The sequence below is a fragment of the Pleurodeles waltl genome, chromosome 4_2 (genome assembly GCF_031143425.1).
Source record: "Pleurodeles waltl isolate 20211129_DDA chromosome 4_2, aPleWal1.hap1.20221129, whole genome shotgun sequence".
Taxonomy (NCBI): Eukaryota; Metazoa; Chordata; class Amphibia; order Caudata; family Salamandridae; genus Pleurodeles; species Pleurodeles waltl.
In genome coordinates, this window is record NC_090443.1 from 809953686 (window position 1) to 809980689 (window position 27004).

The following is a 27004-nucleotide window of genomic DNA, read 5'->3' on the forward strand; positions in this document are numbered from 1 at the left end:
TTGAAAGGGTGGGCATTGATGTCATTGGTCCATTGGACCCCAAGACCGCCTTAGGCAACAGGTTCATCTTGGTCTTGGTGAACCATGTCACCTACTACCCAGAGGCAATCCCTCTGACAATGGTGACTGCACCAGTGGTGACCTGAACCTTGATGGGGAACTTTACCTGTGTGGGGTTCCCCAAAGAGACAGTGTCTGTCAGAGGCACTAACTTCATGTCTGCGTATATGAAGTCCATGTGGGATGTGTGTGGTGTAACCTACAGGTTCACCACACCCTATCACCCTCAATCCAATGGTCTTGTTGAGAGGTTCAACTAGACCTTGAAGGGCATGATTGCAGGCCTACCTGAGGCCATGAGATGTAAGTGGGATGTCCTCTTGCTATGCCTTCTCTTTGCTTACAGAGAGGTGCCCCAGAACGGGTTAGGGTTTAGTCTTTTTGAGCTTCTTCATGGCTACCTTGTCAAGGAGGGATGGGAGAAAGCTCCCAGGAAACCCCACCAGGATGTGGTCAGCTACATGTTGACCCTCAGCAGCCAGATGCACTGCTTCTGGAGGAAGGCCAAGCACAACCTTGAGGCCAGTCAAGAGGTAATAAAACACTGGTATGACCAAAAGGCCACTCTGGTAGAGTTTCAACCTGGAGAAAAAGTATGGGTCATGGAAGCAGTAGAGCTCAGAGCTCTCCGGGATCGCCTAACTGGGCCATACAGAATAAAGGAGGGTAAGGGGGAGTCAACTTACTTGGTGGACCTCCAGACCCCTTGCGACCCCCTATGGGTGGTCCATGTAAACAGACTAAAGTCTCACTTTGAGAGGTCTGAAGTCAGCATGCTACTTTGGACCGCTGAGGGAGTGGAGGAGGAGAGTGAACCTCTCCCAGACCTCCTCTCTGCACCAGAGAGTGATGGGTCAGTGGAGGGTGTCAGCCTCTCTGGCTCCCTGACCCTAGACCAGTGAGGTGACTCCTACTAGTTACTAGAGCAGTACTCCTCTCTGTTTTCTCTCACCCTTGGACTCACACATCTGTGTGTCCACGATACTGACATGGGAGACAGTCCCTCTGTAAAGAACAACATGTACAGGTTGTCAGACAGGGTGAGGACAGCATCAAGGAAGAAGTTGCCAAAATGCTAGCTTTAGAGGTGATTGAAACCGCTAACAGTCCTTGGTCCAGCTCAGTGGTGCTGGTACCCAAGGCTGCCCCACCAGGCACCAAACCAGAACTTCAGTTCTGTGTAGACTATTGAGGTCTCAACTCTGTCACTAAAACTGGCGCACACCCCATCACCAAGCTGATGAGCTCATTGACAGGCTAGATGCTGACAAATTCCTCAGTACCCCTTGAGGGACATTACCAGTTCTGGGTAATGCCCTTTGGCTTGAAGAATGCCCCTTCTACCTTCCAAAGGTTGGTTAACAGGGTCCTGGCTGGTAAGGAGGTGTTTTGTGCCATTTACCTATTATTTCCGTCTACAGTGCCAGCTGGGAGAAACACTTGCTTCACCTCCAAAAAGTGATCCAGGCCCTGGAACTCTTGTCATATAGTTAGTGAGTGATGACCATGCAAATAAAAATCCTCCAGCTGTTTACACAGGCTCTCAGCCTTAGGGAGTCTCAGATGGTAGCTTCTCCAGAGGGGGTTTCAGACAGTTCCCTGAAAGAGATAGAAGACCTTAGAACCCAAACATTCATACTCATTACACTCCACAGTGGACGTCTCCTATGCAAAGGAAGCAATGCCTGAAACATCTTCCACTCACTTGAGCTCTCTCAGTACTCCTCTGCAGTTCTCCCACTCTGCAGTTAAATCTAATTAATCGTACATAGATTAATAAGGAACAGAAATAAACTATTTGCAGTGCAAGAGATCAAAAGGCAGACCTCCTCCCAAAAATCCAGCCCCATCAAGTCTCCGTCTGCCTCAGAAAAATATCTGAGGCATCAAAGTCTGCAACTTTGTCACTGAGGAAAATTCCAGAAGAAGAGACTCCAGGCAGTCAGGTGAAAATGAATTAGATCCAGAACTACCAGCCCTGTCAGCTGAAGGAGAATCCATTATGGAGGTTGTATAAGAGTCCGCAAACGAGCACATAAAGGATCCTGATGTAATATCCCATAAAGGTAGGCATAGATCTGGTTTATAAACTTTCTCACTACTTTAGAAAGACTTGGTACTGAAGGTCCAAAATCCAAGCTAAGAAAATAGCTTGCCTTACAGAATTGTCTGAGATTGGGTTGATCATCAGAATGAAGAACAAGACCAAGGATACTAAGGGCTTGATTTAGAGTTTGGAATACAGGCGACTCCATCACAAAAGTGACACATATCCCATCCACCATATTAGGATTCCCATAGGATATAATGGGATTGTAATATGGTGGATAGGATATCGGTCACATTTGTGACAGAGTTACCCCATCCGCCAAACCCTAAATTGGGCCCTAAGTGTGCTCCATGTTGATCCCCTAGCACAAAAACATGTATCTCTCATTCCACGAGTAGCACTATGCAGACACCTAGAACCCAGTTTGAACATGAAAACTGAGCTTTGAGGAGGATAACATCTCCCTCCCGATTTCCAAGGACTTCCCCATTGCTTTCCCCATCCATCCACAGGGACAAGATGGCAGAAACAGTGAAGAAGTCATTCCTATGCTACAGTAGCCTCTGTAAATATCAGGAGCCTTCGATGAGAAGGCTGCCTTTGTTTCTGAAACCACTGAAGGCTAATGAAACCAGATTTTTCCCCTAAAAGCTCTGACCTTCAAGATTTGAAATGTTATAAGGACATGCTAATGACTAAAAATAGAAGGAGAATAAAACAAAATGAAAGCAAATGAACCCTGGAAGTCCTTTTAGGGACAAGAGTCTGGCCTGGCTAGGACAAAAATCTGTGCCCAGGAATGAGCATTCCTATCGATGGATACTGAGAAGGGCTTGCATTGAACATTGTATCTGCTCAAGTGACTATTATTTATCCTTGTGGCCTTAGTAACCATCCTGACACCCTCAGAAGATGGAAGCTAAGCAGCTCCTCATCAGAGATCCAAATAGTCATTTAATTGTAAAATTATTGCTTTACTAAGTGATATTTTTTTTACATACCACCCCTTCTCATTTTCTACTGGATATTTCAATGTTTGATGTGTATAGAAAGAATGAAGACATTTTCCTTTCCCTCCAGTTTCCTCAGCTTTACCTCATTTGCTTTTTTCCTTGCGGGCCAATACCTGTTTTCATATACTTTTATTGTTTGTAATATTCTATGTGTTTTTTGGAATTAATTTTGTCTGAGATTTGTTTCTGATGCGCCAAAGGCCAGAGAGGCCAAATGTGTTTTAAGAAAACGTGCACCTGTAAAGGGAAACAATTAGGGCTCTTTACCCCATTGATATTGGTTTTATTATAACTCTAGGGAAATCCTATGATCATTTAATTGGTTGTAGCGTGGAACATAGTCCAGGCACTTCAATGTTAATAAAGGAATGTGTTGGACCTAGACCTTTTTGCAGGGTTATCCCCAAACTCTTTGCCTTCTCCCCTTCTATTTTTTCTGACCTATTTTTTTTAACTTTAGGACTCCGGGCACTTTACCACTGCTAACCAGTGCTAAAGTACATATGCTGTCTGTCTAAATTGTGTTGGTTATTGGTTTCTCCATGATTGGCTTATTTTATATACTAGTAAGCCTCTTGTATAGTGCACCAGGTGTGCCCAGAGTCTGTAAATCAAATGCGACCAGTGGGCCTGCACCAGATTGCGCCACCCACATGAATAGCCCTGTAATCGTGTCTCTGGCCTGCCACTGCAGTGCCTGTGTGTGCAGTTTTAAATTGCAGTTTCGACTTGTAAAGTGCACCCACTTTTCCATGCCCAACCCTTCCCTTTTACTACATATATGTTACCTCTACAGTAGGCCCAGGGCTACTCCGTGGCAGGATGCAGCGTATTTAAAAGGTATGACATGTACTGGAGTGTTTTTCATGTTCTGATAATGAAATACTGCTAAATTTTGTTTTTCACTATTGCAAGACCTATCTCTTCCATAGGGTAACATGAGGTTTGCCTTGAAATATCTTTTTAGTGTAATTTCCCATTGGGAGCAGATAGAGATCTGGAGTTTGGGGTCTCTGAACTCCGAATTTAAAAATACAACTTTTGAAGTTTTTTAAATTATAGGTTTCAAAATGCCACTTTCAGAAAGTGGACATTTTCTTGCTTAACCATTCTGTGCGTATGCCTTTCTGTGGAAAACATGTCTGGGTCAGAATGACAGTTGGGCCTATTGTATATTCATTCTAGATAGTCACACAACGGGAGCTGAGGTGTGTCCTGCATATCCTGAGGGCACACCACCAGGCTGATGGGTCTTCCTGAGCTAGAGTGGTGGGAGGAGCTGACACTTGCACCTGAATAGGGCTATGCCTGTCCTCACACAAAGTAGTCTCCAAACCGCTGGAGTGTGTCTGGGGCCAAAGCCGGGAAATGCAGGCTCTTGTGCACTACAAAGACTTCTCCTTGAAGTTGGCTTCCTTCAAGACAGAAATGGGCGTAAATATTGGACCTTTGAACCCACATAGTTGGACTGAGGAATTTCTGCCAGGAAGAAGATCTGGATGCTGTAGGAGGGGCTGTCACTCTGCCTGCTGCTTTGTTGTCATGGCTTGCTGATTGCTGCTTCTGCCCTTAGAAGTGTAAGGACTGGATTTTGCTTTCTACATTCTGCTTTCCAAGGTTCTCCAACAGCTTGAACTGAGCTTTGCCTCCTGATACGAAGTCTCCGGGCGATCAAGGACTTCACCTGCCAGCGCCTGGGCTCTCTTGCTGAGAGTCCTGACTTGCCAAGTGGTGCCAAATCCAGTGCACCAGTGCATGGGCCCTTGGAAGTGAGCTCTGGTGCATCTAAGAATAAGCCAAGCACATAGACTCCAGAGCTACTTCGGAACTGGTGCTGCTGTCTGACTCCACAGCGCTGCCTGCTTTGGAGCCATGGACCCTGCTGAGTGCCACAACCACAATCTGCAACACCAGCTAAATGTCTTCACAGCTCCTCTGAAGTCCTGCCACAGCGTGAGTTCTGAGTGCCATATCACCGACGTCCGTGACACCTGACTCAGCCGCAGCACCTGTGGCCCAGTGGTGTGATCATGACATTGCAAAGTCGCATCTTGTCCTGCTGAATGGATCCACCCTGCCTTGTCATAAGAAACTGACGCCTCACCACTGATGCTGTATCGCTTCCCCTGCCTAGCAGTAAAGAATCAATGTCTCACTTCCCCAGTAGCAGTAAGGAACTGACGCTGCACCAGCTCCAGCGACTCCTCACCTCCCCGACTCCATGCAATGTCTTTGTTTCCTCATCGCTTTCCAAGGTACTGTACCTGGGGTCCATGCAACTCCATGACCAGGTGACACTCCTTCGCAAATGGTGTTGAACTGTTGTTGTCATGACACCATGATATACCCAGTTGGGGCTATTGTGTTTGTAGGCACTATACTAAGAAAAAATCTTTGAAAATTCGTAACTTTACTTGTCCATGATGGATGTTTGATATTTGGATCTTGTTTTACTGAGATATATGTTGCTATTTTTCTAAACTGGTGTGGAGTACCTTTGTAGTGTTTTCACTGTCTTAATGTGTGTGTGGGTATAAATACTTTACACATTTCCTCTGAGATAAGCCTGATTGCTTGAGCCAAGCTACGAAGGTGGTGAAAATCTTAGCTGTGTGGCTCCCATCCCCTGTCTAGAGTGAGGGTCCCTACTTGGACAGGGTGCAAACCACTGCCAACTAGAGACCCCATTTCTAACAGAATACCAAAATATGAATGTATGAACCTCCTTCAGAGGGCCACAGTGCAAGCATGAGTTACTGTGCTCAACCAAGAGGGTTGAGGCCTTTTACTCCAGATGTCCTGGGGCGCGAACTACTATGGATACTGAGCAACTGGCCAAGTATCCCTTCAGCACTTGACTCAGTGTTAGCGTGGGTCAAGCAATCCAAGGCTTCTCAAGAGGCAGGTACATACAAGGGAGAGAACAATGGCTCATAACTCAAGGTATGTTCAATAGCAGCAATAATTGATTGTCCAGTCAAATACAGTCTTTTATGACATAGTATTTATATACAAACACAAAGGGAAATACGGCAAACACAAACAATACTCGCAACCTCAGTGCTCTACTGTTCAAAAGGCAGGCCTGACACCCATTTCCCTCTCACTAGTGGTTATTCCCCATTCACTATAGGCAACATTCAGCTTAGGCCCCACTAGCAGTCTGAGTCTTAAATGTCCCACTCCGACTCTGTTATAAAAGTCAGTGTTTTAGTGTGGAAGTGCTTTCTGGCATACAAGTGCCACTGGGGCTTTCCAGCCCTTTGATCATGTCTTACCCACACCAGCAGATGCCATCTGACTGGAGTCTCTGACTGTCTCTCATGGGCAAGGTGGCTGCAGCAGCTGTCTTTAATGAGCATCAACCATAGTTGGATGTCCTTTGACACATCTCCAATAAGACAATAAGTTTCCTTTGGTCTTCCCCACAGTGGGGGTCAACAGCTTTTTTTTCCCCTGGTTCTCGGTCCTCCTTGCGGCAATGGCATCAACAGGTCCTTGGCACCACTCCTGCTCTGCGCTAGGGCAACAGCCTGATTGGTACAACAGCAGGTTCCTCTTCATGGCAGCCCCCTCTGGCATACAGGGTTGCCATCATACACACCACTCACAAGCAACAGCCCGATTGGCATGGGTAAATTCACAGCGGGCCCCCGTTGGCATATGGCGTCACTGACTTAAACACCACACGTGGCCGACTGCCCGATCAGCACAGCTGTTATGCTGACATTGACTAACTTCATGGCCCCTCTGGCATACTGGGTCGCTGACTCGAACCTGCATATTGGCAACAAACTGACTGTTGAAGTAACCATCAACTTACTCCTCACTACAGGAATGTATTCACAAGGATCCCCCACTGGACCTTGCTCCCTCCAGCACTCTCTTCTTTCTCACAGGGCTTAATGGTCTTGGCAAGCAAGGATATTTCAGGGGCAGGTAATCTTGAATGTCTCGGGATGATATATCCTCACTCAGATGGGAGACTGGCAGACATAAGCCTCCAGTCCTGATCACAGGCAGAAGTTGTGCAGAGCTTCTTCTCCTTGCACAGAGCTCCCCCTTCTTCCAGACACCAAATGTGAGACCTAGTCCACCTCTATCTGATTCTCTTATTAGCCCCATTCCTTTCCAGTGAGTGGTCTCTGAATCAAAGAGCACTCTTTGAAGTATATCCAAGAGCCTGGTTCTCTCTTACTCCAGTGTGTCCCCATCTGGGTCACAAGAATGCAGCAGTATACAAATCTGTCTGGTGAGATTCCTCTACCGCCTAATGCTCCTTCAGTCAGTCCTGTGTTTCCCAAAATGGAACCTAGAATCTGCCATGTATGGCACTATTCACATGCACACAAGCGCCCAGTATACAACATACAAGCACTGCGCAGCACTACATCCTAACTTCATGTAAGCCAAGGGCCAGTTAAGCACACAGCAGTGGAACTTTACATGAGTGAGTCTGGAGGCCTCACTCCAGTGACACAAGTAGAAAGGCCTGTTCACTTCTGATGATCACTACATGGTGTGCTGCCACCACTGTGCTCATGTTGCTTAACTTCTGGTAAAGGCAGTAGCCTTTCGAGCTATGAGGGTAGAGGTTTGGACTCCCCTTCCAGTCCAACAAGACCGCAATCTGTGAGACAGGTCTATGTCATGGCACATATACATGATCTGTGTTCACCCATGAGAACAAAAAATCCAAACCAGGGACCCAGACATTGTTGCATTGGGCACTCAGGGCACAATGCAACAAAGTCCCAACAGTGAACAAAGACAATAGAATGTATTTGACTCCTCAATATACTTAAATAACATTCATGTTCTCATGCTTACTTATTCACTGTGGAAGTTTTACTTGGATTATTAGATAATTGGATTTCAGGGAAGCTGGTGAATAGTGGGCAAAAATAACTATTTTTATATTTTATGTTTTGCTGAAGAACATGTAAACTTTATATGGAAGCAGTCTAGTGCAGTCAGGAAAATGTAGATTTCCCCAGCTTTGATGGACAGAAAATCCACAAAATGAAAAGTATTACTCCCAGTGTCCAAAATACATTTATTTTCCCAAGACATCCAAATAACTGTGTCTCTAGAGTAATCCAACCTCCATCTACCTTCTTCTCATTGTTGCACTCGAGCTGTATGAAAAATAAAAAATAAATGCATTGACTATGGGCTAGGTAAAAGGGAGGGATACTATTAGCCTCTGTGACTTTAATAAAATCCAGATTTTCTGTCCATCAAAGATGGGGAAAATCTATTTTTATGGAAAGACCGGAGGCTAACATTGTGGCAAGTTTAAAGTGTTTCCACAAAGCATTATATTGCATTCAATACAGCTTTAAAGTAAAACTTTCTAAAAATAGCATCATTTGACCAATCTGTACATCTTAAGATATCATGCATAGCACCCCCCAACATAAAAGCTTTTGAAGCTGAAGCACCTCACACAGAATGTGCACCAAACAGACTTACATCCACGCCAGCATTCCTCATCACTTCTTTCACCTAACGAGAAAGAGTAGGTACAGAAACTGCTTTTTGTGGATGTCTGAAAGATAGAAAAACAACAAATGTTCAGACACCTGGATTAACTGTAACATTCTTTTGTTCATATATATATATATAACTTCGGATGTTCATCAAAATAAGGATAGAAAATAGTTTCTGAATTTGTTTTAGTTCTTCTACACAAATAAAGACACTCCATCAAGACTAAAAACCCTGCTGCTAACATCCAAAGTTCTTTTATCTGAAACTCGTCTGAGATAGAACTTTCAAACTCAGATCTGCATTATTTCCCAATCCTTCAAGATATGTAGGAACTTTGGCAACATCCGACACTGAATTATATCTTGAAACATGGGGTTTGTAACTTCTTATACTCCTAAACAAATGGTTTACTAAAACATTCTGACCTACCAAAACCCCATCCTGTAATCTATGCTCTGCAGTAGCTGATCTGTGCACATTGATTATCTTACAGACTGACTCAAACAAAGGCCACAAATAATTAACCACTTCTACCACATCCACTGAAACAGGATCAAAATCACTCTCCACACATCAGCAAATTCATTTTTCCATGCCAATCTACACATTTTTCTTGTGCCTGAAGCCCAGGATTCTTTAATAAGATTTGATGTTTCACTTGAAACTCCTGGCATCTCCCAGACACGCCTGAAATTTTCTAGGCTACCAGCCTCAACTGATCTGACCTTACTAACTCATGTATTTCTGTCAATGGACCCAACAGGATTTTTTGAAATATAGGCAAGAGAATAGAAAAATCTACAGACATCTGCGACTTACAAAGAGGTGTTAATAACACCACTGTCTCTTTTCATTTGCGCACCATTAAAGTCACACAAGTGATCATCGAAGATTGTGGAAACTCATATGGTTTGAGACCTCTCCAATCCTGCCAGAAAGCATCTATCCTTGCTGACTCCGGATCCGGACACCAACTAAAATAAGTGTGTATTTGGGTATTCAGTCTGTTCGCAAACAGATCCACCTGACACAGTCCCCAAATCTCCATCAAATGCTGAAAAACATTTCTGTCCGAAGTCGAATTGCTGGAGTCCATGTAATTCCTTGAGTACCAATTGGCCTCCCCATTACCAAAACCTGGAATGTCTACTGCCTGCACTAGAATATTCTGCTGTAAACAATATTCCCAAAAAACCTTTGCCAAATCCGCCAACTTGTCTTGATCTTGGACCTCCCAACTTGTTTACATATTTCACCACTGACAAATTGTCCATTCTCAGCAACACTGAACACTGGGCCTTGTTCTTCATCAAACTCTTCATTGGAAAAGATCCTGCCATGAGTCCCAGACATTTATATGAAGCCTGCTTTCCTCTTCTGACCATACACCACCTATCGAGACTGGATCACAATGTGCTCCCCAACCTGGCAAACTTGCATCTGATTCTATAATCAATTTGGGATTCTCCCCAAAGATAGCTTTCCCATTCCAGGCCTCGATATTCTTTAACCACCAGCAAAGTTCTCCTTTTGCTTCCTCTGTAAGTACAATCTCTTCTGAATACTTCAACCCATTCCTCAAGTGTTTGTGTTCAATCTCTGAAGTGCTCTAATGTTTAATAACCGAGGAAAATATTCTGAATCATAGAAGATAGAAGTCCTACTATTCTTGCTAACATTCTTAAATATTTTCTTTCCATAATCAACACCTTCTGAATCTCCCTTCAAATACTCTTTAACTGCTCTCTCGGCAATTGCAATTGACACTGTACTATGTTCACTAAAAAGATTAAAAAGTGAACTTCCTGTATTGGAATAAACACTAATTTGTGCTTGTTCACTACAAATTCTAGGTCCTCCAACAGTGACACAGCCATCTTCGTGTGATCCTCTACCTTTACCCTGTCCTGTTCCATAATGAAAATGTCATCCAAATAAATTATTAGACACAGTCCCAGTTCTCTTAAGAATGCCACAACAGTGCGAAGAACCTTTGTAAAACACTAAGGGGCAGAAGAAAGAGCAAGGGGAAGACACAAACATTTCCACATTTTCCTGCCCACCTGAACTGAAGGTACTTCGGATGTTGTTCCTAAATTGGAATCGTCAGATAAGCATCCTTTAAATCCAACTGTGTCACCCAATCCCTGGTCTGTAATACATCTCTTAGTATATGCAATGCCTCCATTTTGAAATGGTAGTATTTCACCCAATTGTTCAAGTGTCAAAGGTTAATTACCCGTCTCAATCCTCCTAGAGAAGTCTTTACTTACACAATCACATCCTTCTTTTCCAATTCATGTACTTCTTTGCTTACCGATTCTGAAAGATCCAAACTGAACCTTATTCTTTCTGGAAGACGGTCCTGCACTGGCTCCCCTATGAAATCTATGTGATAACCTAACACTATCTCCAGTACCCAAGGATCTTTTGTTATACATTCCCAATTGTGAAAATTTGAGCATGTCTGCTGCCCAATTTTAACAGTATAACAGAAAGCTCTAACCTTACCTGACCCTTGAGATCAATGGTCTCCTGGACCACCTCTAGATCCTGTCCTCAACTTTTTGGGTATAGAAGGTCCCTGGCTGATACAGGTTCTGGTATTGCAAGGTTCTAAAGCCTCTGGAGAATGAAGCTCTCAATATACACTGTCCACAGCTGGGGAACCGTTCCGTTGTTCACCCAGACCCACCAATAACACGGCGATCAAAAGCTTTTTGATTTATCGATGTGACTTTTGTCACAAACTGAAAGCCCCCACATATTCAGACATTTCCTTTATGAAGGCATCTCCAAAATGCCAACCATTGGCCTCCGGACCTGCCTCACTATTGGCCAATTCAACTAGTTTAGAATCTATTTTAATAAAATACTCTTTCTACTCTCCACAACTATGGCTGTGTTTGCATTCCCTAGCAAACACACAGCTCTTTGGATCCATTTTCTCATTTCTTCAACATCCACAGGCTTTTATAGATATATGCATTTTCAGTCATATCAAATAGTTTTGCATGTGGACCCGTAAGATCCAGCAATCTGTCTTGGCACATTCTTAGATCTTTGTCTAAACCTTTTCTGGGGTCTCGACCCCCACCCCCCACGCCTTGCTGATAAATGCAAGTATCTTAGCATCCATTTCTAGAGTCGAAGAAATCTTGTTTGCTAAATTTGGTCTAGGACATTCTGACCGTGATCTCATTCTGACCTCTTTAGGAATCTGCTTCAGCAGCCACATCTCAATAACTTTGCCACATGAGGTGCAGGAGCCCACTCTGGGGAAAGTGGGTGTTTCAAAAGTATAGGGTTAAACATAAAATTGCCTTAAAAGTCCAGCAAAGACTCAGCATCTCCACTCCTAACACCCTATAACTGTTCTGATGACTCAAAAGTCCCAACATCACCTTTATCTGAATCAAAAGCTGAGTAACAGCTCCACTCCACCTCACCACTGCCAGAACAGTCATCACATAAGACCGTAGCATGTTTGGGATCTCTTTTAGACCTCTTCACTGCTTTCACTGGACCCTTAGACTGGTCCCCTTGTGTGTCCTCGACACTTCCATGTTTAACGTGAACACCAAATCCCATATTTGTCTCAGTAGAATTATTTTTCTTTGCTTTGACCATAACAGACTCCAGATGTTTACATTTTCTGCTAACTTTACCGCCTTTCCCTTTTACAGACCCTTCACCAGCCAACCAAACCCCCTCTTCTTGGATAGACAAGCCCCCTGATTCTAGCAAATCCTCAAATTTATTTTACATTTTCTCATTCAAATATTCCAAAGATATATTTAGCATATTGCTGATTTTTTTCCTCCAGAGAAATTTCAATAGTCTCTGAAACATCAGCTTCAGACATATTTAAAAATAGCTCCTCTCGGTAAATGGACAGATTAACCCAAATACCTCCCCTATTAAACAACCCATTTATCAAGATCAAAATTAAAATAAATATTTACAGTCTGACTGAGTAAAGAAATAAAACTCCTCAGTCACTACCCAGTTCCTAGATAAATGTCCTAGATAAATGTCTCTAGAAACGCTATGAAAAACATATATTGCCCCAGCAGTGTAACCACTAGAACCGTCACCAAGGCAACCTATATGGCAATCAAAGAAAATGATCCAAACTTAAAAAGATGGCAGCCAGTGCGACGTAGCTCTGACGTCCGAGTGAACAGCAGTTTTATAGTCTGTTTACGCTTTCGAGATGATGACGATGCAATTCGCTTCAAAAAACAAAAATAAGCTCCTAAAGAATCCACCAAAATGGCATTATTTTAAGATATTTATTATTTAAAGTACTCTATGTATGGAGGACTCGTACCGATGCAAATCCTCCACAGTTGTCCCGTCCACGAGTGAGTCTATAACAGTTCTTACATAGACTTGCTCGCTCAGCAACGTGCTCGAGCTCCGGGTGCAATTTCAAACATAACATTTAAAATAAAACATGGAGGTAAACGTCCCCTAAAGTAAACTTTCCTACTTTAGTTTAATTATAATAAACATCCTAAAACTATCCTCTTCATAAACAAAGAATTCAAAATCATGATATTTAATTTGTCCAATTAAATTTGAATATCTACGTACAGACGTACAACTAAATTCAATACACTTCCTATACTTACAAATAATGCCCTCAAAACTAATAAATGGAAAAACGACAAATATTAAAACATTTAGAAAGACTCAAACCCAGGCGAATATTTCCAAATGAAACATAAGAAAATGTACGGATCTTTGTGAGCAGCAGCAAAAAAGGATGATGGCTGAGTGTTCTGGACTTTTATTATGTTGGAATTTTTTGTTAAGATGCTATGTTCTTTAAAGGGGCTGCTGTGACCATAGCAATAAAGAAGATTATAATAATGTTAGCCTCAGTCTTGCCATTATATTATTCTGCCAATGAAAAATTTATAGATCAACACAGACTGTTGGGGTGCCCACAATTATCTGACCCTCCATTCGAAAGACTCCCACTCCATCAATCTGTCCATTACATCAAGCCTGGCCATTAACTTGACTTGCTTCTGCTACCCAACTGCTAGCTTGATCGAGTAGTCAGATGCCTCACCGGGATTGGGAAAAGGTTGTCCATTACTTGGCCTTCTTATTTTTAAAAAATGGGAGACACCAACAAAATAACTTAAGTTCAATAATCAATCAGTCATTTTTCTTGCTTCGTTTATGTTCTCTTTTCCTCTCACTCTTTCTTCAAGTTATCATCCCCTTTTGACGCATCTCAGAGTACCTTGCCTGGCATACTGTTGGTCGGCCCGCCTCATTTAGAGATGGGTGAAACATAAGGATTCTGTGTATGGAACCCCTGTCAGTTCTGCCAATGAAAAGCTACCTTTGACAGTGTGAAGGAGTAGGGGAGTCAGAGGAAGGACATTGCACCACCCTCCCCGTTGAAGGATGAAGGTGTAATGTCCTTTTTTTCTGTCTGTCACAACCAGGTAAAGGGACAGAAAAAACAAATAATGACCCCCACGCATTTGGGGTCATTAACTCCCAGGTTACAGACAGGTCATTAGGGTTTTTTTCAGAAACAAACTTCTGCTTTGGGAGTTTGTTACTGAAAAACAAAAAAGTTTAAAAGATTGGTGATTGGCTATCAAAACCGCCGCCAGCTACCCACCAAATCTTTTGTACCCTGAACGGAACCACCATGATGGTAGATCATTTCAAAGTGCAAAGATGACCACTGGCTTGGCGGTCATCTCTAAATTAGGTGGATAGTAGGTCATCAGGGTGGGGCAGGAAATGACAAATTGAGTATTTTCTGCAAAATCTAAATCAAACCCTAAATCGCCAAAAGCTGTGCTGTCACTGCTACAATATTTCCAAAACAATTAAATTGTTGTCAAGAAAAATAAGAGAAACGAGGCAGAATGAGAAATATTAATCTTAAAAATGTTTTCATTATCTTTGCAGGATCAAAATATTTACTTGACTGGCACAGAAGAAGGTCATATCCACAAGTGCTCCTGTTCCTACAACGAGCAGTTCCTTGACACATACAGAGGCCACAAGGTGGGTTTAATTGTGCATGTGGTGTACGATTGTTTAATTGTCCCCATTCTGGTTCTTACACAGTTAACAAAAACAATAGCTGATATCAATAAAAAACTCTTTCAAATGAGAATTGTATATGGTCGGAAACTTGGGTGTCAATTCATTAAAATACTAGGAGTAACGGAAGTGACAGCACATAACCCCTTTTTGGCATCACATAATCTTTGACAGTGAATCTCCCTAGCTAGTAATGTAATACCTTAATCCTGGTGACGTCACAATAATGCGCATAGCTTAAATTAAGAGCCTCATAAACGCTCAATTATATAATAACACAACAGTTGCTAACACTGATAAATATCCATTTTATCTACCACATACATTTTAAACAGGGTCATGACATGATAGGGACATAATACATTTCTCTTTTTTAATTCATGGAAACGTATATATTTGTTGGAAAAGGAGAATATGTAGTGCCAGAAAAAACATAAAAGTACACTGAGGAGCCATATTACTAATACCACAAACAGTCATGATTTAATGATTTTCCTAGTGTATATCTCAAACATAAAACGTACAAGACGAAATTAAGGATTTAAAAACAATAGGGCTCTTGCCATTGTATATTCCTTCTTGAAAAACAACATTTAATTGAAACTATCTTACTGACATAACTAATTTCTTCAGCAGTGTAAAACTTGTTTTTATTAGCACAGGTTTTAAGGCATTATCACTTACTAAAGCACAAAGGTGAGGTTTTTATTCAAACACATCATTTTCCATGTGTTTGCAATGATGGAAGTTTGCAACATCTTGTTTAAAAATGTAAATATCTTTCACTTTCATTTCTTTATTTTATTCGGGAGAGTTTTCTTTGAACTTATGTATGTGTATTTTGCAGAGATGAGAGTTTAATGCCTGATGTCACAATCTGAACTGCAGAAAGTAACAGTGCACATCACAGCATCCTTTAGCTTCTGTTCTTGGCCTTGTCTTTGCCACCACTGAGGTCAAGAGTCGCAAAGGCGGTGCTTGGGGTCGCAAGTGGCTAGGCAGGGGTCGCATATGTGACCCCTAAATGACAACCATTGTCTGAAATGAATACGCAGAGCTTGCCACACGTCATATATCTTAGGCTCGAGTACCACTTCTATTTCAATATTACCTACAGATTCCTAAGAAAGTATGCGATTTAAATTGGTGTAGATGTAAGCCTATGTCTGCCTGTGTTTTTTAATTCTTAGAACTAGAAGGTATGCCCGTGGGAAAATTAGAATTTTGTGAGTTGCCTGACATACTTTCGTTTGTGCCTGCAGACCGTTTGCAGAGCAGGTAATCTGCAGACATAGCAAATGTACGACTGCATTTTCCCTTTTTCTTTTGTTGGAAAACAATTTAGCATTTTAAAATAATCTTTTCACTCCACCTGCTAAAATATCATGGTGTGTCTTGTGCACATCTTGCTCTCATTTTACTGCCTGTGCCTAGCTAAAATACACACCAATTCAGAAGAGCAATGTTATGATTGTGCACAAAGTTACTAATCTGGGAGTGGTCACCACCTTGGCAGTGGGGAAGAAGTTAGAATGTACTGATTGGATACACTAGCATGGTATAAAAACACCCTACTAAACTGTCATTTGGCAGTGCTACCTCTTGAGGCACTCCCATCTGAACACTCTCTCCGTCCTCCAGTTCACAATTATGACTGGATAATCAAGGAAACTAGAAGATTTAGGGCAATAGTATGAGCTATTTATGCCAACAAAAATTAATACCTATAGAAGTTCACTAAGGGAAAATGCACATGCGCAAATAGAATGAGAATGCACAAATAGACTTGTGATTACAGTAAGTAACTGTTTGTATCATACCCCTGTACGTGTTTTCATTCCTGGGCATGGCAGAGGGTGTGAAAGGTCCAGATTCCAATGCACCCCTCTTTCACTGAGAGATGCACTGGGATCTTTGCCTTCGACATTTTCCTTCCAGTATATTTGTCTGTATCTAGTGCTATTTTGCCACAGGAAATTGGCAAAGCAGCCAGGACTGCATCATGAATGGATGCGCTGGTTCAATGAAGAGACCTGTGTCTTTATGCCCCGGCTGTGTCCAAACTTAATTTGTTTATCTAATATTGTACGGAGTTAGAGCTTGATTTGCAGACAGCACAGCTTGGAAACAGTGAGTGAGGTTTGCCTCTTCTGTTTTTGCGTTGTGCTGCCTAAACCAGTGGTTCCCAACCTTTTGACTTCTGTGGATCCCCAATTTATCATTACTGGAACCCGTGGAACCCCACTGAATCATTATTGGAAGCCGAGGACCCCGGCCTAAACAATGTCAATGATTTGAAACGCAAAACAATACACAAAAAAATACAAAAACAAGCAGGCATCAAATGCATACACAAAATATAACCCATTTTATTTAATTTGCAAACAAATATAAATAAAAAAATCATTTCAATAGGTAGGTTGGAGCTTTTCTAATTTTAATTGAATCCATACATCTTCAATACAGTATTCTGTTTGATGCACCTGCAGTGCTCTCACAAATCAATCTGAGGATACTAATTTGATTTTTAGCCTGTATTTTCACATTCGTGAATATTTGCAGTAAGTTTTAAACTTTTCAATTGCACATTTAGCCACTTTATATACACTTTATACATCTGTTAATATTATTTAATTTTCTAAGCAGTCGCAGACCCATTAAGGAGGCTTCACGGACCCCCACGGGAATCACTGGTCTAAACTAATGCACTAACAGAGACATATTGAGTTAAATTAAAGCACTTTATGTGTATTTAAAGTGCATTATCATCCATGAGGGAGATGGTGTGCTTCACAGTGTAGGAGCATAAAAATAGGAGCTCAATTGTGCACAGTGAGCCAGTATACATGTTTGTGATACAGGCCTAAGAGACACAAATTGCCTTTAGCTGCCTTACAAACCCATACTCCACTGTGGATGGAATTCATGGTTTACAGTTCCACCCCTAGGTTAGTGGTGGTCTTTAAATGCTATTTACAGTTCTTCGATATTTCCTTCTGAGTGGGCTACATTGGTTACCAGCAAACACCACAGACCACTTTCTAACGTGTAGACCTTGTACAGATCACACAAACATACCAATTTATGTTGCATTCTGTGCAACTGAAGTCATTAAATCCCTTTGTAAATTTAAAATGTCAATTGTTTAAAAATAGGTTCTCCCAGATTTCAGCAGTAGGCACTTAGGGCCAGATGTAGGAAAGGAATTGCAACTCGTAAACGGCAAAAACTGCCGTTTGCGAGTTGCAAATCACATTTTCCTATGCAGAAATGCATTCTGCGAGTCGGACCGACTCGCAAAATGCATTTCAGAATCGCAAATAGGAAGGGGTGTTCCCTTCCTATTTGCGATTCCTAGTGGTATGCAATACCATTTGCGACCGCATATGCGGTCGCAAATGGTGTTGCAGTTACCATCCACTTCAAGTGGATGGTAACCCACTCGCAAATTGGAAGGGGTCCCCATGGGACCCCTTCCAGTTTGTGACTGGTCCCAAAAACATTTTTTCAGGGCAGGGAGTGGTCCAATGGACCACTCCCTGCCCTGAAAAAATACCGAAACTAAAGGTCTCGTTTTTTTTTTAAGTGCAGCTCGTTTTCCTTTAAGGAAAACGGGCTACACTTAAAAAAAAAAAAAACTGCTTTATTTAAAGCAGTCACGAACACGGAGGTCTGCTGACTACAGCAGGCCTCCATGTTTGCGAGTGCCCATAGTCGGTATGGGGCCGCAATTTGCGACCCACCTCATGAATATTCATGAGGTGGGTCATTGCGACCCCATACCGACTTGCAGACGGTGTCTGAGACACCGTTCTGCATAACATTTTGCGACTTGCAAACAGCGAGTCGCAATGACTCGCTATTTGCAAGTCGCAAAATGTTATTTTGCTACATCTGGCCCTTATTTCAGTATCTATCAGTCAGATTGAACAAAGCTCCACCTTTATATATGAGATCAACATAACCTACTAGTCCTCAGAAAATATCCCAAGACATAAACCCCTCTTCCCCACTCAGGTCTGAGCATAGCATACTGAGGACACATGTGGAGAAAGCAAACAGACTATAGGACCAGCCTGAGGGGAGCCAGATACTACTAAGATTCCACTACTGACTGGCCATGGTAGATACGCTGAAGGATGAGGTGAAGTGCAGTAGCAGAAAGTTTCTGAAAAGTGTGAATGGTAGAGATGGTGACATTAGAGGCACAGCCATGCTCAGTAACCCAAGCTGTTGTAGCTGTGAGACAGGAACTTAGAACATCACACAAAAAACAGACACTTATTTTAGCTGGAATGTAAGATGTCTCTAACTCAGAGTAGAAGCAACTTACTAAAGGTCATTTAGCATTATAGCCTGTATCAGTTGTTAAAGACCCTCAACTGGAGTGATAGGCCCATCTCCTTTAACCACAAAGTGTAATTTAGGTCCCTTTTATCCTGAACCTGTGAGTCTCCCTAAAGGTTCTTCTTCAGCCTGCTCCCATGTAGTGTGCTACCTTCTCTTTGGTTTTCATTCTATAGCCTTGTATGTCCCGTTTCTCTGGGAACCAGTCTGCTCTCCTGGCAGCCCCAGCACATTTCTCTTGGCTCCTGCTTTTCATCTGAGTCACTATTGTATCTCTGTTCCAGCACTCTTTCCCCTCCTGCTCATACCCCAGACTTGTCTTCTCTGGCACTATTCTTCCTCAAACAAGTTCCCCTTTCATTAACCCCTACTGAATTTTGCCCAAGGCTTAGTTGAAGGTTATTGCTGTTGCTCAAAGTATATTAGGGCTTATGATTACTCGTAGCTTATTTTTGTAATTTGGTGACACATTTGGAAACAACCAAGGACCTTTTCCTCTCCTGTTTTGAAGTAAACTATAATGGACAAACTGCACAAAATAAAATACATAAATAATTTCAGGCTGGTGTCTGCAGTGCATTGTATTTTAGCATGGGGATACCAGTCTTGATGGAATTGGAACTCACTTGTTGGGACGGAAATGCCCCCGGATTGGTATATGGTTGTGTACCCCTGGCCAGAGTGCCCTAATGCATATGCACCTAGGATCCTGACTATTTTTGGGCCCTGGCACCTCACTGCAGAAAATAGGAATCATAAAAGGAAGCAAAGTATGTGATGATAGCACTGGACTTTGAGAACAAAAAAAAAGCCTCTCTGTGTAAAAGAGTATAACCAGTTCAGAATCACAACTGTGCATTTAATTCCAGGAACCATTTGGATAGAAGCCTTAATAATGAAGGGAAACTATAAAACTGAAAGCATATGGATGAAATACCAAACCAGAGAGAAAGGCAATTGAAGGTGAACACATTAAGTCTTAGTAGCAAAGTTGAATACTGCATGCTTTTTTAATTGCATCAGAGGCTCAATACTTCCATTTTCCTTGCGCAAATAGAAATGATAAATGTAGAAAAATAGTAGTCTCTGAGGTGATATGAAGGATCCTGGGGTTAGAGAATAGATACCAGCATCCCTCTTTTACTTGGGCCAACTAGGCTGCTTTAGACCGCACAGATTTTCCTAATCTCCGGTCTCTCATCCTCCTCCTCAGCTTTCAGACATTTCCTTCTTCTCAAGCTGGACATCCTGGATCTAGCTGCCTGTGAGAGTAGGTGACAGTCAATAGTGATAAAAACCCCTGGGGTTAAATAAGAGAGTTGGGGAGGCTAGGGATCAAGTTCCTTTCGAAAGTTGGTCTGTCATGAGCTTATTGCTTTCCTCTGCTTTGCAACACTTCTGTTTTTCAGGGTTTGGCTTTTAGAAGATGTCTCAATATTCCCTGTGAGTCTCAACCAAACAAACAGATCACAAATATGCAACTGTGCTCAAGATATTGCACTGATGGGCCATGTAGGGCACCCCTAAGCTTGCATCTTGAAGACATAAAGTGTGGTGGAAGTGGATAGACATTTAGGTGGTCATTTTGACTTTGGAGGTCTTTTACACAGACCATCGAAGCCGTGGGTGCCAGAACAAGGGCAGTACTGAACAATTTCCACCACAATTTGGGTGGAAATCCTTTAGCGGTCATGCTGGCGGTCAGCGGCGCAGAGGCGGTTCCACAGCCGTCACCACCACGCCACAAGGATTCCGTCCACCGTATTACGAGCAGTAATACACCATGCCAGTGTCCTGATGGCAGGGTGGTGCCGGCAGTGGAAGCGCCTGTTCCTGTTCCCTGGCGGACAACCTCCTCGCCAGACAATGTAAGTCGATCGTCCTACAGGGTAGGGGGTTGGGAGGTATTGTGTATGCGTGTGTAAATGTAACTGTGTATGCATGTGTGAATGTAAGTGTGTATGCGTGTATGTATGCATGTATGCAGGGTGCCTGTCGGTTGGGTGGGTGGGTGTGTGTGTGTGTGCGTGTATGTGGGGAGGGGGTGCTCTGTTGGAAGGGGAGGGGGTGCAGTGTTAGAAGGGGAGGGGGTGCAGTGTTAGAAGGGGGGTGGGGTGGGGGTTGCTTTGTTGGAAAGGGGAGGGAGTGCTGTGTTGGAAGAGAGGGTGGGGGAGGGATGCTGTGTTGGAAGAGGGGTGGGGGGAGTCGTCTGCCAGCGAAAGGAAAGGGATTTCCTTTTGCTGGCAGCCTTTCCGGCAAGGTTTTCGTGGATGTGCTACTGCCGCGGAAACCCTGGCAGACAGGTGACTCCTAATACCACCGGTGGTCTTCAGTGGACAGCCGGCCCAGAGATGCAGTCCTCCAGCCCCGCTGTCCTACTACCCTGGCGGTAACAGCAGGGTTGTGGCGTTTGGCAGAGGTCAAACTGCCACACTCGTGATGTGGCTGTCTTCACCGCCGGCCTGTCGGCGGTGGGACCGCCACTGCAGCCCTGGCTGTCTTCAGACCGCCAGGATCGAAATGACCACCTTAGTCTTTGGAATCGCCTCTTGGCTGCTCCACACTGGGTCTTCAGGCCAAATTGTAAGCAGGGTTGATTAAACATGTTGTTACATAGCACTTTCCCCATGCCCCTGGACAGATTTTATATCTCTTTCAAACAATGAGTAGTATTAAGCTTTGCGGGCCTTCTGTAATCACTCTCTCAGATTCAACGAGATCAGGAAAAGAAGCAACAAAGGTAGAAGCAACTGGCAAAGGGAAAAGAAAGTATAAAAAAAAAATTAGCAGGCCATCAACTAGGCATACTACATGCAACGTGAAATAGCAACCATGACTACATGCAACAAGCTTAAAACCGAAGCAAGGAGGTTGCGGTAAAAGTGGGGAAAAGAGTGTATATTTCGAACAGTACCCCCTCATCAGAGCAAATATGCAATGATGGCCAGAGAGATAAGCACCTGAACTCTTCCCCCTTTTATCTACTTTCAAAGGAGCTTTAACAACACAGGTAAGAGACTGAGCAGCACCTAAATGACAGTTTAGTAGGGTGTTTTTATACCATGCTAGTGTATCAAATCAGTACATTCTAACTTCTTCCCCACCCCACAACTAAGACCTTACAACCTCACTGCCTCTTTTGCCATATATGCAACACAAGACCGTCAACTAGGGAACCGGAGTAGCATACAAAATGATGCCCCTATGGCAGGGGAATATCTGACAGCCTGCTGTTCACCCTTCTCATCATACCCTTCTCACCACACTGCTTCCACTATCCCACTGTAGCACTAGGGAATACTACAGTTCAACAAGCCTCAATGCCCAGGTGCCAGCAGGGCTCAAGGATGCCCAGCCTGCATGCTGACAAACTTAATTAAGAGCTGCGTGCAGGTAGAGCCCGGGGGCAAGCACATATATATGCCAATCTCCATCATCTTATGCAGCCTGAGCTACTATAGTATTGAATTTAAAAAATAATCCTCCACATGGCAAAGGGGAAAAGCAATTTAAATATGTTTAATGACCGAACTTCATGGTGGCTGAGTGTAACACATTACCGTTCCTACACCTCTTCTACCTTTGAGGTTCCCTGCATGTCATGTGACAGTTGTGATTTGGGTCAGGAGGAAACCTTGTGTGGCATTTTGAGTCGTTGCTATGGTGCAGGGGTGCAGATAGTAGAGTCTGAGTTAAACAGGATAGGCAAAATGTCTTCAATTTTAGTGTCATTTATTGTAGTACAGTTTATAGCGAAGGTCCCTCCTCAGAGGCAGTTTTTCCCAAAATTGGCAACATAAATATGCAGCACTGCCAAATTCAACTTCAAAATGTACTGATATAAATCTTAGTAAACTGAATTTTCATGAAAACCTTTCAAAGGTGCTCAAGCCATCACAAAGTGTTCTACAGAGGAGATGGAGGCAAATCAAACAAAAAACAGTAAGGACTGGTTCTGAAATGTTTAACATCCTCTACCACACTGCACAGCAAGACCTGTTCAACCTGGTCCTAAGATTTATCACTGCCCTCTGATTTTAAGGAAGTGTATTGGTCCTCTCAAAAACAGGTGGTTACTCATTGGAACCCATCGGAACCAATGTTTGTTTTTACTGACGTCTGATATGGGAGTTGGGGGGGTTTAATCCTATACACAGTATCAAATGAAAGTAATCAACACTTTACAAGGGCAGGCAAATTGCTGTGTTTGCATGCATTTGTACTGATCCAAAATCTACATCTGTATACATTAATCATTTACTGAACTGTTTTCAGATCATTATTGTAATAAGGTTCATCCTTCCTTTTTTAAGGGTCCCGTTTACAGAATTGCATGGTCTCCATTCTGTCCTGATGTATTTTTAAGCTGTTCAGCTGACTGGAGCATTAGTCTATGGCGACAAGATGTACTACAACCCATTTTGAGCTTTTCTTCTACCACTACTGCGGTCTATGACATCATGTGGTCTCCATACTCCGCTGTAGTTTTTGGAGCAGTAAATGAAAACCGAGTGGAAATTTGGGACCTTAACATCAGCACGTAAGTAGTGCCTAAATCATACTTCACAAATTGGCTGGTGGAACTTGTTATAACCATTTGATGAAGCCCATCCACCCCAAAAAAGAGACAATGGACACAAGTTTAGGGTGTGTGTTATTATACTCTACAAAATGCAGGTAAAGGAGAGAGAATAAATACCCAAGCCATCATGATAGTCAAAGCATCTGCTCGGACTTGCAAGCAAACATAGAGTGACCTTACAGGGCTAGGTTTGGATCTTCCACCTCTTCCTAGGATCCCCAAAGTGCAGCACCCCAGACAAATCTTTGAGAAGGAAATGATTTGCCCAAAAAAAAAATATGATGCAACATCATCTCTTTTATGATCTTGATCAGGTGTCAGGTGCACAAGATGATCAGCAGGAAGACCTCACTGAAGGCAAAAAATGCCACATTAATACTTTGCACCCTTTCTGTTCCAGAGTGCAAACTTCCTGTACTATCATTTGTGTTTTGCCTTGCTTGAGTCCGATGGTGTAGTTGAACTTGCCAGTGGATCCTTCCCTCCTCTGATGTTCTCTGCATGTGCCTTGCCCTGCTATCTTTGTCTGAGGAGGTCTCAACCTATTACCCAGTTCCAACCAATTCAATATCTCTCCTGGGTTGGAAAAAAATGACCTGCCATCGTGGAAATTAGGATTTTGCTGAAAACATAGCTAAGTATTTTAATGTTCATGATTCAGATTTTTTTTTTTTTAACTGAGTGGAAGGATTTCATGAACTTTTGCACTTGTTTAGTGTAGTCCAGAAATATCCTGATAATCTGCTCTTTCCTTCTTCCTTCCTTCCTGGAATGTTGAAGGATAGTATCTCTAGCTTGATATTTAAGTATTTTTGCTAAAATGCCCTGGACAAGAGGGCACCCCGAGGGCAATGGGGGTTACGGAGTTAGTGGTCTATATGCTCTGTCTACATTAAAGCGAGCTAAGAGACTCTCAAGTTTCAAAGTCTCTGTGATCCACCATTCTAGAAAACATTCTGACATCAGGACTTCTGCCCGCTTTGGAAATCCCAAAAATCAGAAATTATTCCATTGTGATCTGACTCAGCATCCTCCAGTCTGTGATCTAAAAGGTTAGTAAGTTCTTTGAGGGTTCTCATTGTTGTTTTAAAGGTGCATACTTATGTTTTCAGGTCATCAACCTTGTCTAGTGGCCTTTCGCTGACTTTGTATAGGTCTACTCTAAGAAGAGTTACCTCTATCGATATAGATCCTATTTTGTGTTCTAGACTAGTTAGGTCCCATATTGTGGCTCACTATGATTGGAGGCCATCACAGGCATGGTGGCCTGCTGAGTTAATCATCCAATCATGTCTGTGACTGCATTTTGTTAAACCAAAAATTGTATTTAATGCAACCAGTTTTTTTGTTGAAAAAATAAAATGTGACTTTTTTATGTTTGCTTAAGAGTTGACAGTAGTACCCTACTCCACTGCCTACTCTTCAACAAACCTTTTTTTTCATTCACAAAGGGGAAGGGACCATGGGACAACTTCCCTTTTGAAAATGCGTTTTAATTTCTTTTGAGGTGTCTGTAAAATATCAATGTTTTACGACCGACTTTCAGTCGGAGAACACTGATACATAAGAAACCAATTTCGTATTTGGAAGGGAGATCTACAACACAACCCTTCCAGCTACTGAATCGGCATCCATTTGGAATCCCATTTTACGAGTCTGAAAAGTTTTTACAACACCTAAAATGTGATCGAATATTAGAAAACACATTTTAACAGTCACAAACACTGAGGGCCTGATTTAGATGTCGGTGGACGGGTTACTCCGTCACAGCGGTGACAGATATCCCAGCCTCCGAAATATAGATCCCATAGGAAATAATGGTATTTATATTTCGGCAGACAGGACACCGTCACCGTTGTGACAAAGTAACTCACCTGCCAACATCTAATTTAGGCCCTGAACTGGAGAGTTTGCAGCCATTAAAAACCTTAGTACATCATCTAGCCCTTGATAGTAACACATCATTAGGTCTGTCTTTCTTTTCTATGGGAAAAAGCAATTTGTCCTGGGTAAAGTAAAACACCAATCATACTTAATGGACTTTCTAACCAGCCTTCTTATAGCTGTGGTTTGCTGAGATTAGTTGGTGAAGAGGGAGTGTCCTAAAAGTGTGCCAATTCTCTAAAGCAGAGGATGAGGTTCAATATGATGAAAGAAGCGCCAGTGAGCATGGTAAAGAAACAGAGGAGCCATTTGATTTATTGTTTCATGCTGAAAAATGCAAGCATTGTTGAGATATTGTCTATGTTTTTGTGCATAGGTTGGAACCTGTGATTGTGAATGTCCCCAACCCTGGAGTCGTGTTCACAACTATATTGTTTGCTAAGACAACAAACTGCGTTCTCATTGGTGACAGTGATGGGCATGTCAGTGTGTACGAGATGAGAAATATTTGTGCAACTAAAACATCTCAGGTATGTAATTTCTGGCATGAAGTTTGTAGCTGTGCACAAAAGCAGTTTCCTGAAGTAAATGTCAGAAACCACTAACCAAATAGTCTGGAACCGATGGGAGTAATGCATTTTTCCATACTCCTCTATATCCACAGTTACCCACACACAAAGTAGCAATATGTTGATTAATCGGGGGAAATGGGTAAGACAGACCGTAGAGACATTTTGACTCTGCATTCTGACGTCTGACTCTGACATTTACGAAGTGGTTTTTCTAAAGACAAGATGAATATCTTTAGTACCCGCTCACCATATTAAACCATCGATCACTTTTTATCACAATGCTATAACTTTGGAGTATCTCTGTCTCAAACCCTTAATAGAAATTCTGATAATCCTGAAACTAGAGCACACATTTTTATTTGTATAACTGTAATTCAATTCAACCTTTTCAGGTAACCCTCATACTCTCTTTGCTGGCAGGGTAACTATCTTCAGTTTTGCGCTTGGTGGTGGTGATATAGGTTTAAGACTATCTTTTCATAAGCTGTAAAATAAACTTGAATCACAAATATATCAGAATTATACAGCTCACACTGAAACCTCTTAAACACTTCCCTAGCACTCATCACACCCTCACTATAACATATGCTTGGTGAATATAAAAATAGAATGCATAAAGGGTCTTGTCCATTTCCTTGTGCACTTAAGATCTGAAAACACGGAACAAATTATATCTGTCCATGGAACAAAATATATCTGACCATGTGTACTAACCTAGTTTCAGTCCCAAACACTGATTTGAAAAATCTGAATGAGAACACAAATTGGTTTTCTGAATGTACAAATCACACTTTAGGAGTTGGTAAACATTTGCCTTTTTTTTACTCCTAAAGTAGGATTCTGAATGGTTGTAGAATCACAATTTGGAAGGGATGTGTTTTGGGCATCTATTCCAAATTGTGATCCAGTAACATGTATA

General features: G+C 42.3%; 1 protein-coding gene across 1 annotated transcript in view; it reads left to right on the top strand.

Moving 5' to 3' along the window:
- The window catches only part of DNAI4 (dynein axonemal intermediate chain 4), a 214517-nt gene that overhangs the window by 175104 nt on the left and 12409 nt on the right, over nucleotides 1-27004 (top strand). The window contains exons 14-16 of the mRNA XM_069232482.1: nucleotides 14563-14661; nucleotides 23361-23587; nucleotides 25890-26043. Of these exons, the coding sequence (XP_069088583.1) occupies nucleotides 14563-14661; nucleotides 23361-23587; nucleotides 25890-26043 (480 nt within the window). The remainder of the gene's footprint in view (nucleotides 1-14562; nucleotides 14662-23360; nucleotides 23588-25889; nucleotides 26044-27004) is intronic.